This window comes from Paramacrobiotus metropolitanus, unplaced genomic scaffold (genome assembly GCF_019649055.1).
Source record: "Paramacrobiotus metropolitanus isolate TYO unplaced genomic scaffold, Prichtersi_v1.0 Parri_scaffold0000045, whole genome shotgun sequence".
Lineage (NCBI taxonomy): Eukaryota > Metazoa > Tardigrada > Eutardigrada > Parachela > Macrobiotidae > Paramacrobiotus > Paramacrobiotus metropolitanus.
In genome coordinates this window covers 324528-338011 of record NW_026570265.1, presented here as the reverse complement: position 1 = coordinate 338011, position 13484 = coordinate 324528, and the positions used below count along the sequence as shown (strand labels likewise).

Below are 13484 nucleotides of genomic sequence, written 5' to 3'. Positions count from 1 at the left end.
AACTCGTGAATCACATGTGATGTGCCCAAACAGAAGCCCCGTTGGTCACCATCTGGTTTGCTATCGTGCAAAACACAAACAAACCGAACTACCATATTCTTTGAATTGACTCTTTTTCTTTGCTGGATGCATGATATTGAACCGAATTTGAGGTGCGATAATTCACGGGATCGTGCGATTCCAGGCTGAAAGCATCATGCGAAACAACACTCCCGATCTTAACCCTGAAAAAATTTTGAATCCTTTATACGCCATGGAGCGGAAACGTTATATTTTGCTTCTGGAAAGATTCGAGCAGTATTCCATTAAACCACATTTGGAAGCTCTAAAGGATCATGAAAAAGAGTTGGATAGGGTTAGTGGTTTTTATTTTTGGCGACCGAGGGTTTTTAGCTTAGGTTAGTAACTTAGTGTAGTATCTGGTAGTAACCTGGGTTAACGTAATACATAATTCTGGTACCTGTGTAAAAGTCTGCTAAAATTTAATACATTCTAAGTGTGCATTTTGTATAGGAGCTTAATATATTGTCTGAATTCAGTTGAAACTCAAAAAAGATCGCCGAAACGTGCTCCCGCAAAGGATGGAAGCCAGTCGAGTCTTGCAGCAAATTCGCGTGGATCTTGTTGATCTGAACAGAATTCGAGAACAGGCGCAGTGCCCGGAAGATGTACGACATTTCGACGAGAACGGCGAGCGGCTGCGTGTTCAGCTCCTTCGTACAGTGGCGTCCATCCTGGAAAAGCATCCCGAAGTGAAGCGGCCTATTCAGGCGCAAGATGGTATGGTGTTAGAGTACAATTAAAAAATGTGAGCGAGTTGTTGCGTCGTTTTGTACGCTAAAGGAAGACTTTTTGTGTTTTCGCAGATGTTTTGTTGAATGAAGAAGAGAAAGCTCAAGGTTACGCTCTGGCTTCCGATGAGCTGGAACGAGAAAAAGATCGCATTGCTGATCAGGAGGACCTTTTATTGCGGGTGGAAACTGTTCATAACGTACGTTAATGATCACCGTGGTGGTCTTCTGACAACATTTCACGATTAACTAAAACAATCCGGTTAAAACAACCTTAAATTTTCTGGTTAGGAAGTGGAACAAGTTGCTGGGATGATGGACCAGTTCTGGACCATTCTCGAGGTTAGATATTAGCTTGCAAGGCGGAAAGGAATACTGTCGTGGCCTTTGGGCTCTTGTTCACTGTTGTTCATATTTGTATATTTAGGCTCAAGGAAAAACCGTTGATTCCATAGACAAAAATATTGCCGAAGCGGACATTGCAGTGGTCGATGCGAATTATGATTTATCTTTGGTAAGCCGTTTCAACGTGTACGAGGTAAAATATAGGTTATAGGTTATTAGGTTCACAAAAAGCTGGTACGAGAAACTTTTAATTTTAACTCAGAAGTCCAAAAGCAGCACGCGTACAGTGCATACGACGCACTTGTTTTACGAATACGTCTTTAGGCTGCGAAATATAAAGCGCAGATGTATCCCGTGGCTGGAGCTGTTATTGGAGGTGCGTACCGGTGAAAGTCTAATGTGTATTTAATATTTTGAAAATAGGTTTTGATTAGTTTTACTACCACTGTAGTTTTGCCTCCACAGAAATTCGATACGGATTAAACCATGTTTGATTTGTAGGGATTATTGGAGGTCCCGTGGGTTTGTTAACCGGCATCAAATTTGCTATGGCGGCAACTGCCGCGGCTGGAGTTTTTATCGGTAAATTGTAGCGGCACGTTCAGAATGCTTTAGAATATCGTAATTATTAATTCGGAAAAGATCAATTCGTACAAAAAAACAGCTCCGTAAATTAAAATACTGCGGCTTTCAATAGAAAAATTCGTTGCAGGATACAAAGGTGGAAATGTGTGGCGCAGAAGAACGTTATTGCAACTGCCTTTCGAATCAAAACCCAGAGACGCAAGCGATATTCCGCAAGTGGACGAAACGAATATTGCTTCCGGATAAAGCATCTATCTCCAAGCTTTCCACTGGAAAGAAAGTCGCAGTTGTTGTTACTTTTCGTTCTGTGATTTTATTACGCCAGTGCCGTCATCACAGCGCCTCCGACATCCATGATCTGCAGAAACTCATCGGCGCCATCCATCAGTCGGTGATCGGCAATGGCTATTCGCTCAATGATAGACGCCTTTTGGTCGCCACTCAGATTGTCGTTTTCCAGAATCTGCTTCTCAAGTTGAGAAAATAGCTGTCCAGCTCCATATCCAGCATAGATTAACTGCTGAACGAACGCTTGAACGTGGTCGTAGTTTCCAAGTTTGCAAGTGTCTACTAGGGTGATAATCTCTTCGTCCGGAATGTACTGCAATCGACGAAATTTGAGTCAGATTGTCTTCCACTGGATACCAGGAATATCAAATCGGTATTCGTGGGTCTTTCGTCAATTTTTGGCGCTAGCTATAATATGTGTACATACCCCAGTTAATTCCAAAACATCATCCTTAGTGATCTGTTCGTCCTTCATGAGCCGAGATATGCTTTGAAGAAGAGTAACAGCTCTTCTCAAGTCTCCATCTGCCGCCCCGATCAGAGCATCCAGTGCCTAAAAACATTACAGTATATTTCGGGCTTCCAAACACATACAGACACGACTGGCGAGTTGCGACGTCGGTGACCGGATCACTGACGAAAATTTCTAAACGCACTAAGGTGTACTTTGCTTTCGATTTTGACGTTTTCTTGTGCCGCAATATACTGCAAACGTTCCTTCATCACAGATGTCGGTAGTGGCTTGAATCGAAAACGGGCACAACGAGACACTAGTGGCTCAATAATCCTGAAAACAGCATTCATTTCACCGGTTAAACATTTGGATTTACATGTACAGATGACCTGAAATTTCCGGACTTACTTGCTGACATAGTTGCAAATCAGACAGAATCTCGTATTTTTGCTTTCCTTTTCCATAATCCTACGAAGAGCGGCTTGTGCGGCCTGAGTCATGGAATCTGCTTCGTCCAGAATAATAACTTTAAATGGAGGACATGGCTTGCCACTGCAATCAGACATTCAAAAGGACAACTATTTTTGGGAAATCTATCGAAGGTGCACATCCGGTCGCCCAAACTGTTTTTCTTCCTTATGCTTCTGGAATACTTTACTTGGCAAGTGATGTCTACTTACTCTGGACGAACAGGAGAACTGCTGTACTGAGCGAATGTTTTCACTTTCTCCCGAACAACACCAATTCCACGCTCGTCTGATGCGTTGAGCTCCAGAATACGCTCTTTCATGAGCTCCATGCTAGTACCAGCAATACGCACAATAAAGCGAAGAACTTAGAAATGCACATTAACATGTGCCAAATCATTTCGCGGAAAGGCATAAAAATATAATGCACGACACAAATAAGACATAATGCTAACTTATTTTTGTCGTACACTGTAGCTTACCCGAAGAGTTCGCGACAGACTGCCAAGATAGCGGACGTTTTGCCCGTTCCAGGAGGGCCATAAAAAAGGAAATGCGGAAACTATATAAACAAACACCGAAAAACATTTATTCTACCTTCAATAACTGTTCCAGCTCCAGCCTGTACGTTCAATCATCCAGGCGAACACGAAAGCATCAAACAATTCATATCGTACTATAATCGCAGAAAAACTTAATCATATTAGATACCTCGTTTCCTTTCAACGCATTCCGCAGCACGGCTACCACATCAGTCTGAAAAGCTATTTCTTCCACAGATTTTGGTCGGCTAAACAAAATCGTAGATTACAAATTAAAGACAAGTGCTTCAACTGTATAATCCAAAATGCAAACAAAGACACCGGCCAAACTAGCGCCTGTTACGGTTAGTTCAGTTTTCATATACGTACTTAACTTTCACCACAGTATAATTAGCAATAAATCAAAGTGTTATGGAATACATACACAGAGCTAGCAAACGGCCTAGAGTAAACAAAGTATACAGAATCCCAGCTTACTATTTATCGACCCATGGGAGGCTCTTCTTGACAGCGTTCGTACTTTTTGGAGCAAAGAATTTGCTGAACTGGCTTTCAGATTTTCCGGATGTCGAAGCGCCAGGTTGTGAATCCTTTTTGCTCGGGCTATTGCGCTTTGTTGTCTTGCTAGAGGAAGCATCTCCGGAACCGGAGGTTTTGCCTTTCTGGAGAAACTTGTCCATTTTCACATTCAAAATCAAATCTGCCTTAAAAAGGTCCACGGATTTGAAAGGAAAACAAAAGACCTGCACGGAATCTCGTTTTAAAGCATCTGAGCTCTAGCGCGTGTGCCGCCGTATTGAGCTGTACAATACGGCGGCACGCGTTCGGTGTGTTTCGTGCGACTACGTCACTGTGCGGTGCACCGGAAGCACCTTGCTAGCACCTTGCACCCACGATGAATAGGCAATAGTGAAAAACCAAAATAGTGAGGTTTGAAATCTGCAAATCATGTTGGTTTGCAACCCATCAATATCATTAGCGATCAATGGTCATACCTATTTCTGATTCTGGAGAGTTCTTGAATTTTGTGGTATTTTTTTCGTATTTAATAGATTGGTTTGTATTTTGAAATTTTTAGTTTTTTGAGTGGAACTTAATTGTGAACACAAGTGCTGTAGTTCTGGTTCAGCTGGACTTCTTTATCTCATTTAATTTTTAATTTTCAGCTTTGATTGTAAGCGGACGTCTGACACGATTAATATTTCGGTTCAGCCCTCATAGATTTTTCGCTGCTGACCTTCACAGACACTTTTTTTCCTGTACTTCGAGAACGGTTTCACGATAGTAACAGGACGACAGGAACCAGGTGAGAAGCACTATAAAATTAAGCGTACTTGAGGCACGTTCTGTAGGCTGTTACTGTTATGTTGCCATTCCAATTCTTGTTCTGGGGTTCTTTATTGTTTTACCTGGAGTTTGATCAGATGATACTCATAATGCAGCGAGAAAGTAAACAGACGACTTATGTGCTTAAAGCGAGACATGGATTTTATTATAGTCAAGTATTGCCGATACTTTGGCTCAAATAAATGACTTTGAAAGCATTTTATGGTTAGTGTAAGGCTTGCTGTTTTTGATGATTTACCGAAGTTAATTTGCGGCTTTAAGTTAAAGCCGCAAATTAACTTCGGTAAATCAATTTTAACTTTGAAGTTCATTTTTTAGTTGGTTTTAGCCGAATTCAGATGTTTCTGTGATTATTATGTGGCTATTTTGGTTCGTAGACGTGGACTTGATCGAAATACTCTGAGCTGCCAAAATGAAGTTGACTTTTACGACGCTGGACGGTGGTTTTGTCTCCTTGGATTTGGCTGATGACATGGAACTGGAAAATGTAAAAGCTCTGTGCGAAATGGATCTGGGTGTTCCGGCTGGCAAAATGGTCCTTTCGGCCAATGGGCGCGATTTGACGGACAACAGCAAAACATTGCAGTCCTGTGGTTTGAAGGATGGCGATATGGTTTTGGTGAAGATGATGGGTGCAGTTGCGTCCACGTCCCGTACTGGGGCTTCCACGGGGACTCCACCTACAAAAATCCCTAAAATCGATTTCAGTAGCATCCAGGTACCGCAGCTGTCCAGAGGTACATCTGCTGGAACATCGTCCGCGGCTTCTGCAAATTCTTCCGGATTTTCTCCTGCGGAACTGATGCAAGCCAGACTAATTGGGGAACAGCTGAAGAAAAGCATGGAGGGTGATCCTACAGAGCTGGAACGTCAAATGGCAAAATTCCCCGGACTTGTAGATGCAGCGCTGAAAAGTGATTATGCTGCCATTGCTCAGTTTATTCGGCAGGAAGAGGCGGAAGCACTGAGGAAACGACAGCTTTTGATAACAAACCCCGACAGTCATGAAGCGCAGGAGATGATTCAGGATTTGATTCGCCGCGAACGCATTCAGGTATGTGTGTCGTGGTTTCACGTTCGCCATTCTGATGCTATTTGTTTGTTTGCTGGCGTTTTTGAACAGTTTTTTGTGGAGTTATCGTGACTTACCAAAACTGCCACCTGTTCAGAGCGTATTTTTTTCTGCTTTTTTTGGAATATCATTTTTTTATTTATTTGGTTCTTTTTAACTTTCGTCATAAAAATGACTGTCTTTGAGAAAAATGATATTTTGGGTTTAATTTTTTTCGATACAATTTTCCTGTTATTTGGCTTGTTGGATTCTTTAATTTCTTTCGAATCTGCTATGTCAAACAAAGGCCCCGGTGTTATCAACAAACTGTTTTTTTTTTGCGAGCGGTATTTGCCTTTGGAAAGTTTTACCCGTAAATATCTGCAAAATTTTTCACATTCGTATTCTTTCTCGTAAGTCTCTTGACTGTTTTTATGGTCTCTCTTTTGGGGTTAATGTTGGTTGTTTTTTGTTCGAATTGTAAACCAGGGAAGTGCTCGTTTATTGCAATTCCGTCGAGATGCCGATTATCACTGGAATAAAATCGTATTTTAGGTTGAACTTTCGATGGTGAGCGGTCATACTTCGCTTGCGTCAGCTGTGAAGTGTAACAATAGTTTAAACGAGCTTATCGGTTAGGTTTGCAAATCCATAGTCGTTGTTATTTCAATTTTTTGTTTGGCTTTTGAACATTCTGGATTCAGTTATTATACCGCACAGCAGGACAAACACAGGGTTTGATACGTAAACATTACCATCGTTTGTCGTGTTTGAATTGTATTTTGTTTTTACAGGAAAATTTCGAATACGCCCTGGAACATGCACCAGAAAATTTGGCCACTGTCCACATGCTGTACGTCAACTGCTCTGTGAATGGTGTTAAAATGAAAGCCTTCGTCGATTCTGGGGCACAGATTAGCATCATCAGCCGTGAATTTGCTGAACGCTGCCATATTGCCCATTTGATTGATGACCGCTTCCAAGGGATGGCTGTCGGTGTTGGAACTCAGCGTTTTGTTGGGAAAATCCATGCCTGCCAGATGGAATTCGGTGGGGCATTCCTCACGACAAGTTTTTCAGTGTTGGATGGCAATAATATGCAGATACTTCTCGGACTGGATATGATGAAACGCCATCAGATGATTATCGATCTAAAGCGCAACGTTCTGGTCATCGGGACGACCGGTGCTGAGACAGCGTTCTTGCACGAATCCGAAATCCCGCAAAACAACGCCGGACAGCCACAATTTGTTCCAAATGAGTCAGACATTCAAGCACTTATCGGAATGGGATTCTCAAGGGAAGCCGCCAGGGAATCGCTCGTAAAGCACGAGGGAAACAAAGATGCCGCTGTTGCAGATTTGCTGCATAAACAGGCCGATAAAGCCACCAGTGCCAAACCCAAATAATTTCGATATATTCGTCTCATTAATTCTTTAACGGTTTGTACAGACTGATCGACGCTCAGAGTTGTTCCGTCCGTCTTTTGCGGGCATTTTTATCACTTTTTATTGATGATCGTATCGAGAAATGGATACGGAGTATGTATCGAAATGGAATTTCTTTTAGTTAAAAAATTTGCCATCAAAGTGTTTTGCCTTCAGTGCTAATTTACGTTTTCGAATGGGCCATTTGAAGGAAGAAATTCGCTGTCCTTTTCGCATTTTCTATGAACTCGTACATTTGTAAGCCAACGCAGTCTGAAAACCACCTCCTGCTTTGTCTCCAGAAATACAGCGTATGTAGTTTGATCTAAAAACGGAATATCTGTTATTAATAACCGCTTCACAGCTGAAGTTTGAATACTAAGATTCAAGAATCATTGCCGCAATTCTCTTGCTAGATTGCCAACACGGTGATACGCAATCACAAAATTATGAATCGAAAATTTAGCTATCACAAATTCCGCTAGAACAAAGATTCGCTAGATAATAGCATGGATGAAACCTTCGATTAAGGTCATAGCAGTGGCTGGATCTGTAGATATATGCGGTAACACATAAGATCGTATTACTAAAATAACTCAAGACAGAAAAAAACACTGGATTGTGCATAAAGGTCAGAACAAAGCGATATCGCGAAATTCCAGAAATACCTTTGTCACAATTACTCACAATCCTAAAAACTAGGTAAGTACTTGTTACGTTATTGTATTGTTTGTAATTTTTTCTCCATTTGAGTACATTCGAAAGAAACGCTAAATATTGCGTGAGTTTTGCCAAGACTAACCTTAAACTCTCACTGCTTGCTTAAAATGACCTTAAGGTCACGAAAAAATTTTATGTTGTTCCATACTGATTTGTTGAGAGTCTAAACTAATTATTATCATGAAACTAAAACCGATCTATTCGTGTACCAAACAATATATTCCTCTCGCGACAGAGCTGTCATTTGTCACCCTTGGAAGCAAAACCAGGAAAAAAAGCCTTTAGTGCATACGTGTAAAGGCTAATTCCGCTCCTGTCCCTCTTATGGGACTGATAGGTGTACTGTTTACCATATTTGCCTGCCAGTAATAGTAGAACAATCAATTAATTTTTATATGCCTGCCGGCAATAGAAAGCGAATAACATGTATGGGTATGTCCCGATAAAAATTAGGCGCAATGTAACGTAATGTTCGGTTGCGGCGTTTATTATTCGCGGCAGGTGCCGATGTCTCGATTACTGCATTTTTCCGGTCCGTGTACTCATAAAGCCAGCTGCAAGTGAACTGTGCCATCCATCAACCTCATGTATCATGCGATTGATGATGGGTTTGTTATTTTTTTGTTCGATTGTCCTGGCACCACAAGCTACCAAACAAAAGCTGACTGACGCTGTGAATTTAATGACCCTGTCGCGAGCCAGTAACGGTTTCCGCACATCAGAACCTATTAATCACAACTTCACACTAATGGACAACATAAAACCGGAACGTTCTAAAGATTAAATGTCATACGTGAAAAGATTTACTATGCCCATTTCCCGCAGTGTCTTTGTGACAATGCGATACGGTGTCCAAAATTTCATTCTGTTTCACCGTAACAATGACATTATTAATAGAGTGAATATTTTAAAATGTTCTTGTGTTAGCCAAACTTATTCTTGAAGGACGTCGCTTTGAACTTTCAGAACACGGATGCCAAGCTGGAGCAAATTTATCACGAAACAACAATTCTACATACTGCACAAGCAGCAGCTCTATTTATAATAATACTAACAATTTTATATCAAATCATGCTCCTGCTGTGGTACTAGTACTTTTTCCATTTTATCGTCGTGCGAGAATGACTGCGCAACTCCGTTCATAGTCACACTGGACAAATGACGTCTACACGAGTAATCAGAGCATTTTGCACGGGCACGAATTTATAAAATTCGACAATGTTACAGAAAGAATGTCTATCACATTCGCGAAATAAGCAGACACGCAATAACAATTACCACACGTCGCAAATAACACATCGCCTGCAGATTAGTAATCAATTTTTTGCAAAAAGTACAATAGCATTAATAATTTACATTATATCTATTGTCAGCCACAAAGAATACAAGAATTATTATTTTCCGTTATTATTTGTGAAAAAAATAATAAAAATGCTATACCGATTGCGGGTTACTTAAGTTTATCTATACCAACTTGCAACAACGATTTTATTTAAATGCGGAATCTGATGGGCTTGTTATAAAATCAGCACGATTCTAAAGTGAGGTACAATTCGATAAGATTCTCATTAGGCTTAAAAAATAAATATATGTATCGTGAATAGACGGTCATTCAGTTCCGGTTACTGCAAGGTTCGGTTTATATATGTTTACTTAGTTTTTGCCCAGTTGAGCATCTACATAATTAATCGGAAGGGAACGCTTTAAAAACTGGTTATCAGAAGACATATGCTGAAAACCGCCCTGAAAAGTAATAGTTCAGAGGGTCATGTTTTGTTTACAGCATAAAATAACATGCAGTAGTCGATCTCGCAGTTATAATACCCAGCGCTTCGTATAACACAAAATTTCGAAACGATCACCTGCATATAACTACATAAGTATTTCTTGTTATACTGTACGTAAAACAACCTATACCCTATAAACAACGGAGTTTTTCCTCTTTCCACGATGTGTATTTTTATTTGGTTTATTCGCTCTGAGTACAAACGTTGCGGCGATTGCACCACAAAAGGCAACATACAGTATACCTGCACCGCCTTTCACAGCAGAATTCGTGCGAAACCAGTTTCCTGGTCATAAAAGTGCTCGATAAATGGCAAAATTGCGGCACAATTTATGTACTATTTGTATCTATTTTAGTCAGCGCAGTTGCACTCGAGCAGAATGACATTAGTCACGTTATTATATTAAGGATGAAGTGTTAAATTTTGAAAGAAACTACAGATTTACGACGTTCTTTTGGTGACATTTTGAGCCATAAGCCGCGACTACCATACCGCGAAATTATGTTTATTGTTTCGAACATGGCTATTCGCGGTAGCATGCAGCGGAGATTAAAACGACAACGCATCAGACTGACTGGCGATTAGTAAGCCTCGCGGATATTTTTACATTCATTCCAACGTTAAATATGAGTTAAAAGGATCAATAATAAAGTTTATAGAATCCTATCTAGGCTATTAGCAACCTTTGTGCAAACAGCCCAAGAAATTTCTTCCAGCTAATAAAATCGAATAGTATTTCTTTCAGCAACGTTTAAAAGCATTTCATTTAGTGAACGTAGATGGTACTGTTGTACACGCTGTGACCTTAATCAAATCAACTCCTGCGCAGTATGACAAAACTTTTCTAAATAATATATCATAATCGAATGAAACAGATCAGATGCAGAAGTAAGCGAATAGGTTTAGTAATAAGCTAAATTACTAAAATTATTACAAGTACTCAAAGTGTTTATGACTATCTACTAGGGCTACCAAAGCCTTTATCTATGCCCTCTTTTTTAATGCACGGCGCCGCCTTTCGTCGGGTAATAACGGAGATTGCAAAGTCAAATCCATCCTTAAGCAAATCAAATAAATGTGCATCGAAAAAGTTTTTATCAACATACACAGTTTTGAATATTTTATGCTTTGGAAACTTTATATGGTCATACAATTTTTATTCTCTTCCGTGAAACAAACATTTTTCCATGGATTAAATCGATCGCGTATCGCACTGACGAGACTGATCAAATGCTCCCGGTCATATTTACTAATTTTGGGTGAAGTATTTTTCAAAACAAAAACAAGCCGCGCACGCTGGAGAGCGAACATTGATGAAGCGTTCGGCAAATAACGCACACGTCCAGATTCCGACTAACTAACACTGGGCAAAGTTTATCGACGGCAGCACAGCACCCGGGACTGCACTAAATAATTTCATTATAATTCTTGTCACTACTTGGTCCGGGAACAAATTTCCGTTAGTAGGCTGGAAGAAGTTGGTTAAACATTCCCAGCCGCACTTCCTGTATGCAGATCGTATGTGCCATCCGCGCAATTGCACGGCGCGGCGCCCGCATTTCTTCCTATGGACCAGTGCATATGCATCTGGCCGAAATGAACTAACGTGGCACCGTGTGCTGCTTGGGCGGCAGAAGCAGTACCGCACGAGATTATAATATTATTGGCACTGTGGCGTTCTCGAGATAAAATCGATATGTTTCACTAAGACCGCTCCTGGGAATGCTTAGAGAATTTCAGCGATTCCCATTGGGAATTAATATGTTTCTGGTCTGTTTCTTTAAAGTGTGTATATGTGTGTACATATAGTGAAGTGCGGCCGCGCCGGCGTTTGGGGAAGTTTCTACAGCTAAATCAACTCTCGACCTTAATGAAACCGCGACATTGCCTACTAACAGCTTGTGGGGGGTTTCGGGGGCGGGATGGATAATCAACTCGTTTACCCGTGCACATCCGCGCAGAAAATACGTCGACAATAGCATGGTCATTACCAATTTAACTCTATACAACCCCCTCGCACATGCTAACCCATGTTAAAGTCAGCTCTAAAGCCGAAATGTACTCAAACTCTGCACACAGACAAATTTGGAAAATTATAGGCTGTAAATAAAGTGTCAGTGAAAATGGTCGCGGCTATTTATCCAACTTTTTCGAGTGGGCCGAAAATTATAACTGCACTGTCAAGAAAGCAATTTTACGCTAGGGAAATATTTGTATTACGCCAAGGGAGGATGTAACGTTAGAAACAAGATCGTACTGCCTGCAAAATTTCTACATTGATCTCGCCTTATACTCGTAGTTGGCCTTTTGGTGGGTGCACATAAATTGCGCTAAGCCGGGAGAGAGGCGACGGAAAATTGAAGGATGGTCTCGGCCGGAGCCGATAAAAGAGCCAAAACTTGATTGTCGAGTGTGATAAACAATCATCGGTGATTACGTGCGGCAAAAATCACAGTCGGTGCACTACTGCACGGAATGATAAATATGCCTCGAGTGACATACGCAGGCAGCTGGATAGATCAGCGACGTCGCTGTCGCTGCTGCTGTATGTTGGTCAGTAACATAAAACTCACATTACAAGTTTGTCCAAAACCAGTGTGTGAGCCTGTCTCTTGTACGCCGCCACACCTTCCCATAGATTCAGATTCTTGAGAAATGTAATATGTGATTTCCAATAATTCCGCTAGTGGTGCGTACGGAAGGAGAAAATCCTTTTAGGAGACAAAGTGGTATTTTGCTTGTTCGATGAGTCTGATCAGCGACGATCAGTCGGCGCCGTTATGCCATCTCTGCAGACAATTTCAAGTGACCTCCGCGTGTAAATACCGCAACATGGATAATGATTATAAACTGACGAGCCAGCAGACATAGATGAGATATGTATCCACAGGTTAACAATGTTATGCTCCTTTGCTGTAGTGTAATATCCTTTAAGAAAATTAATAGGACTGCCGGTTCCTGCTGATATCGATAGCTAAATTTTGAGAACTGCCGGTGGTATCCACGAATAAAAAACTACATCCGCACTACAGCTACATGCCAAACCGAATGCCAACCGTATGATCTAGCACTAACAGCATTAAAAACGAATTCAGTGGGCATTTTGTGATTGAAAGTCAAGCGAGGATAAGGTTTTTGATATGCATGCAGCAGCCATCACTACTTTCGCAGCACTGGCGCTGCCGTAAATGCACTTCGAAATGGAAATGCAAGGCCGTGAGGGGCATTAGAAATGGTAATTTTACGATAATCAGAATTGAGATTCAGAAGAAAACTGTATAAATGCAATGCATAATAAACAAGTACAGTTACTGGACACAAGCACACATGTAGACGACCAAATGCATATTTAATAGCCCCGGCTAACAAATCTCCTCCAACGACAATCTTTCTTACAATAATTTGTATACGCTGCATACACGAGGCGACCCTCCCAATTTTATGATGTAAGATTTAATCGCGCCCCAAAATTTTGCAAACTTTCAGTAAAGGTAATGTATGGAACAAATCATTCATTTCAGATTTTACTACTTATTACATTATTAATGTGCACTGGTGAAACGCGGTTGCGATTGGGAATCGATGTTGCATTTGTAATTTTCACCCTGTATCTCTCTGTTTCTCTTCACCATGCTCACTGCTTCTGATTAAAAGTCCATTCTTGCCTTAAGGAGAATGGA

At 40.9% G+C, this 13484-nt stretch overlaps 3 protein-coding genes across 3 annotated transcripts; 2 read left to right on the top strand and 1 right to left on the bottom strand.

The window, feature by feature from the left end:
* The first annotated feature begins 28 nt into the window (after positions 1 to 28).
* Positions 29 to 2582, top strand: LOC129591366 (syntaxin-17-like). Its single transcript, XM_055487004.1, has 8 exons — positions 29 to 355; positions 540 to 780; positions 867 to 991; positions 1083 to 1133; positions 1219 to 1305; positions 1461 to 1512; positions 1638 to 1718; positions 1849 to 2582. The coding sequence occupies exons 1-8, from the start codon at positions 197 to 199 to the stop codon at positions 1965 to 1967; spliced, it is 915 nt and encodes a 304-aa protein (XP_055342979.1). The 5' UTR covers positions 29 to 196; the 3' UTR covers positions 1968 to 2582.
* On the bottom strand, positions 1686 to 4287 carry LOC129591365 (replication factor C subunit 4-like). The gene is made up of 8 exons (XM_055487003.1): positions 3950 to 4287; positions 3642 to 3720; positions 3413 to 3492; positions 3144 to 3263; positions 2872 to 3015; positions 2676 to 2796; positions 2437 to 2562; positions 1686 to 2322 (listed from the first exon to the last, which is right to left on the bottom strand). Exons 1-8 carry the CDS (start codon positions 4150 to 4152, stop codon positions 2038 to 2040), a joined length of 1158 nt encoding a protein of 385 aa, XP_055342978.1. The 5' UTR covers positions 4153 to 4287; the 3' UTR covers positions 1686 to 2037.
* A 110-nt stretch (positions 4288 to 4397) lies between these two features.
* LOC129591363 (protein DDI1 homolog 2-like) lies at positions 4398 to 7531 on the top strand. The gene is made up of 3 exons (XM_055487000.1): positions 4398 to 4778; positions 5197 to 5873; positions 6665 to 7531. Exons 2-3 carry the CDS (start codon positions 5232 to 5234, stop codon positions 7277 to 7279), a joined length of 1257 nt encoding a protein of 418 aa, XP_055342975.1. The 5' UTR covers positions 4398 to 4778; positions 5197 to 5231; the 3' UTR covers positions 7280 to 7531.
* The last annotated feature ends 5953 nt before the right edge of the window (positions 7532 to 13484 follow it).

Coding starts and splice junctions, on each gene's coding strand:
- LOC129591363 (XM_055487000.1), top strand. CDS start 5,232: ATGAAGTTGACTTTTACGACGCTGGACGGTGGTTTTGTCTCCTTGGAT. Junction 5,874..6,664: donor TTCGCCGCGAACGCATTCAG/GTATGTGTGTCG, acceptor TTGTTTTTACAG/GAAAATTTCGAATACGCCCT.
- LOC129591365 (XM_055487003.1), bottom strand. CDS start 4,152: ATGGACAAGTTTCTCCAGAAAGGCAAAACCTCCGGTTCCGGAGATGCT. Junction 3,264..3,412: donor GTCTGTCGCGAACTCTTCGG/GTAAGCTACAGT, acceptor TGCTGGTACTAG/CATGGAGCTCATGAAAGAGC. Junction 2,323..2,436: donor ATGTTTTGGAATTAACTGGG/GTATGTACACAT, acceptor CGTCGATTGCAG/TACATTCCGGACGAAGAGAT.
- LOC129591366 (XM_055487004.1), top strand. CDS start 197: ATGCGAAACAACACTCCCGATCTTAACCCTGAAAAAATTTTGAATCCT. Junction 356..539: donor ATGAAAAAGAGTTGGATAGG/GTTAGTGGTTTT, acceptor GTCTGAATTCAG/TTGAAACTCAAAAAAGATCG. Junction 1,719..1,848: donor CGCGGCTGGAGTTTTTATCG/GTAAATTGTAGC, acceptor AATTCGTTGCAG/GATACAAAGGTGGAAATGTG.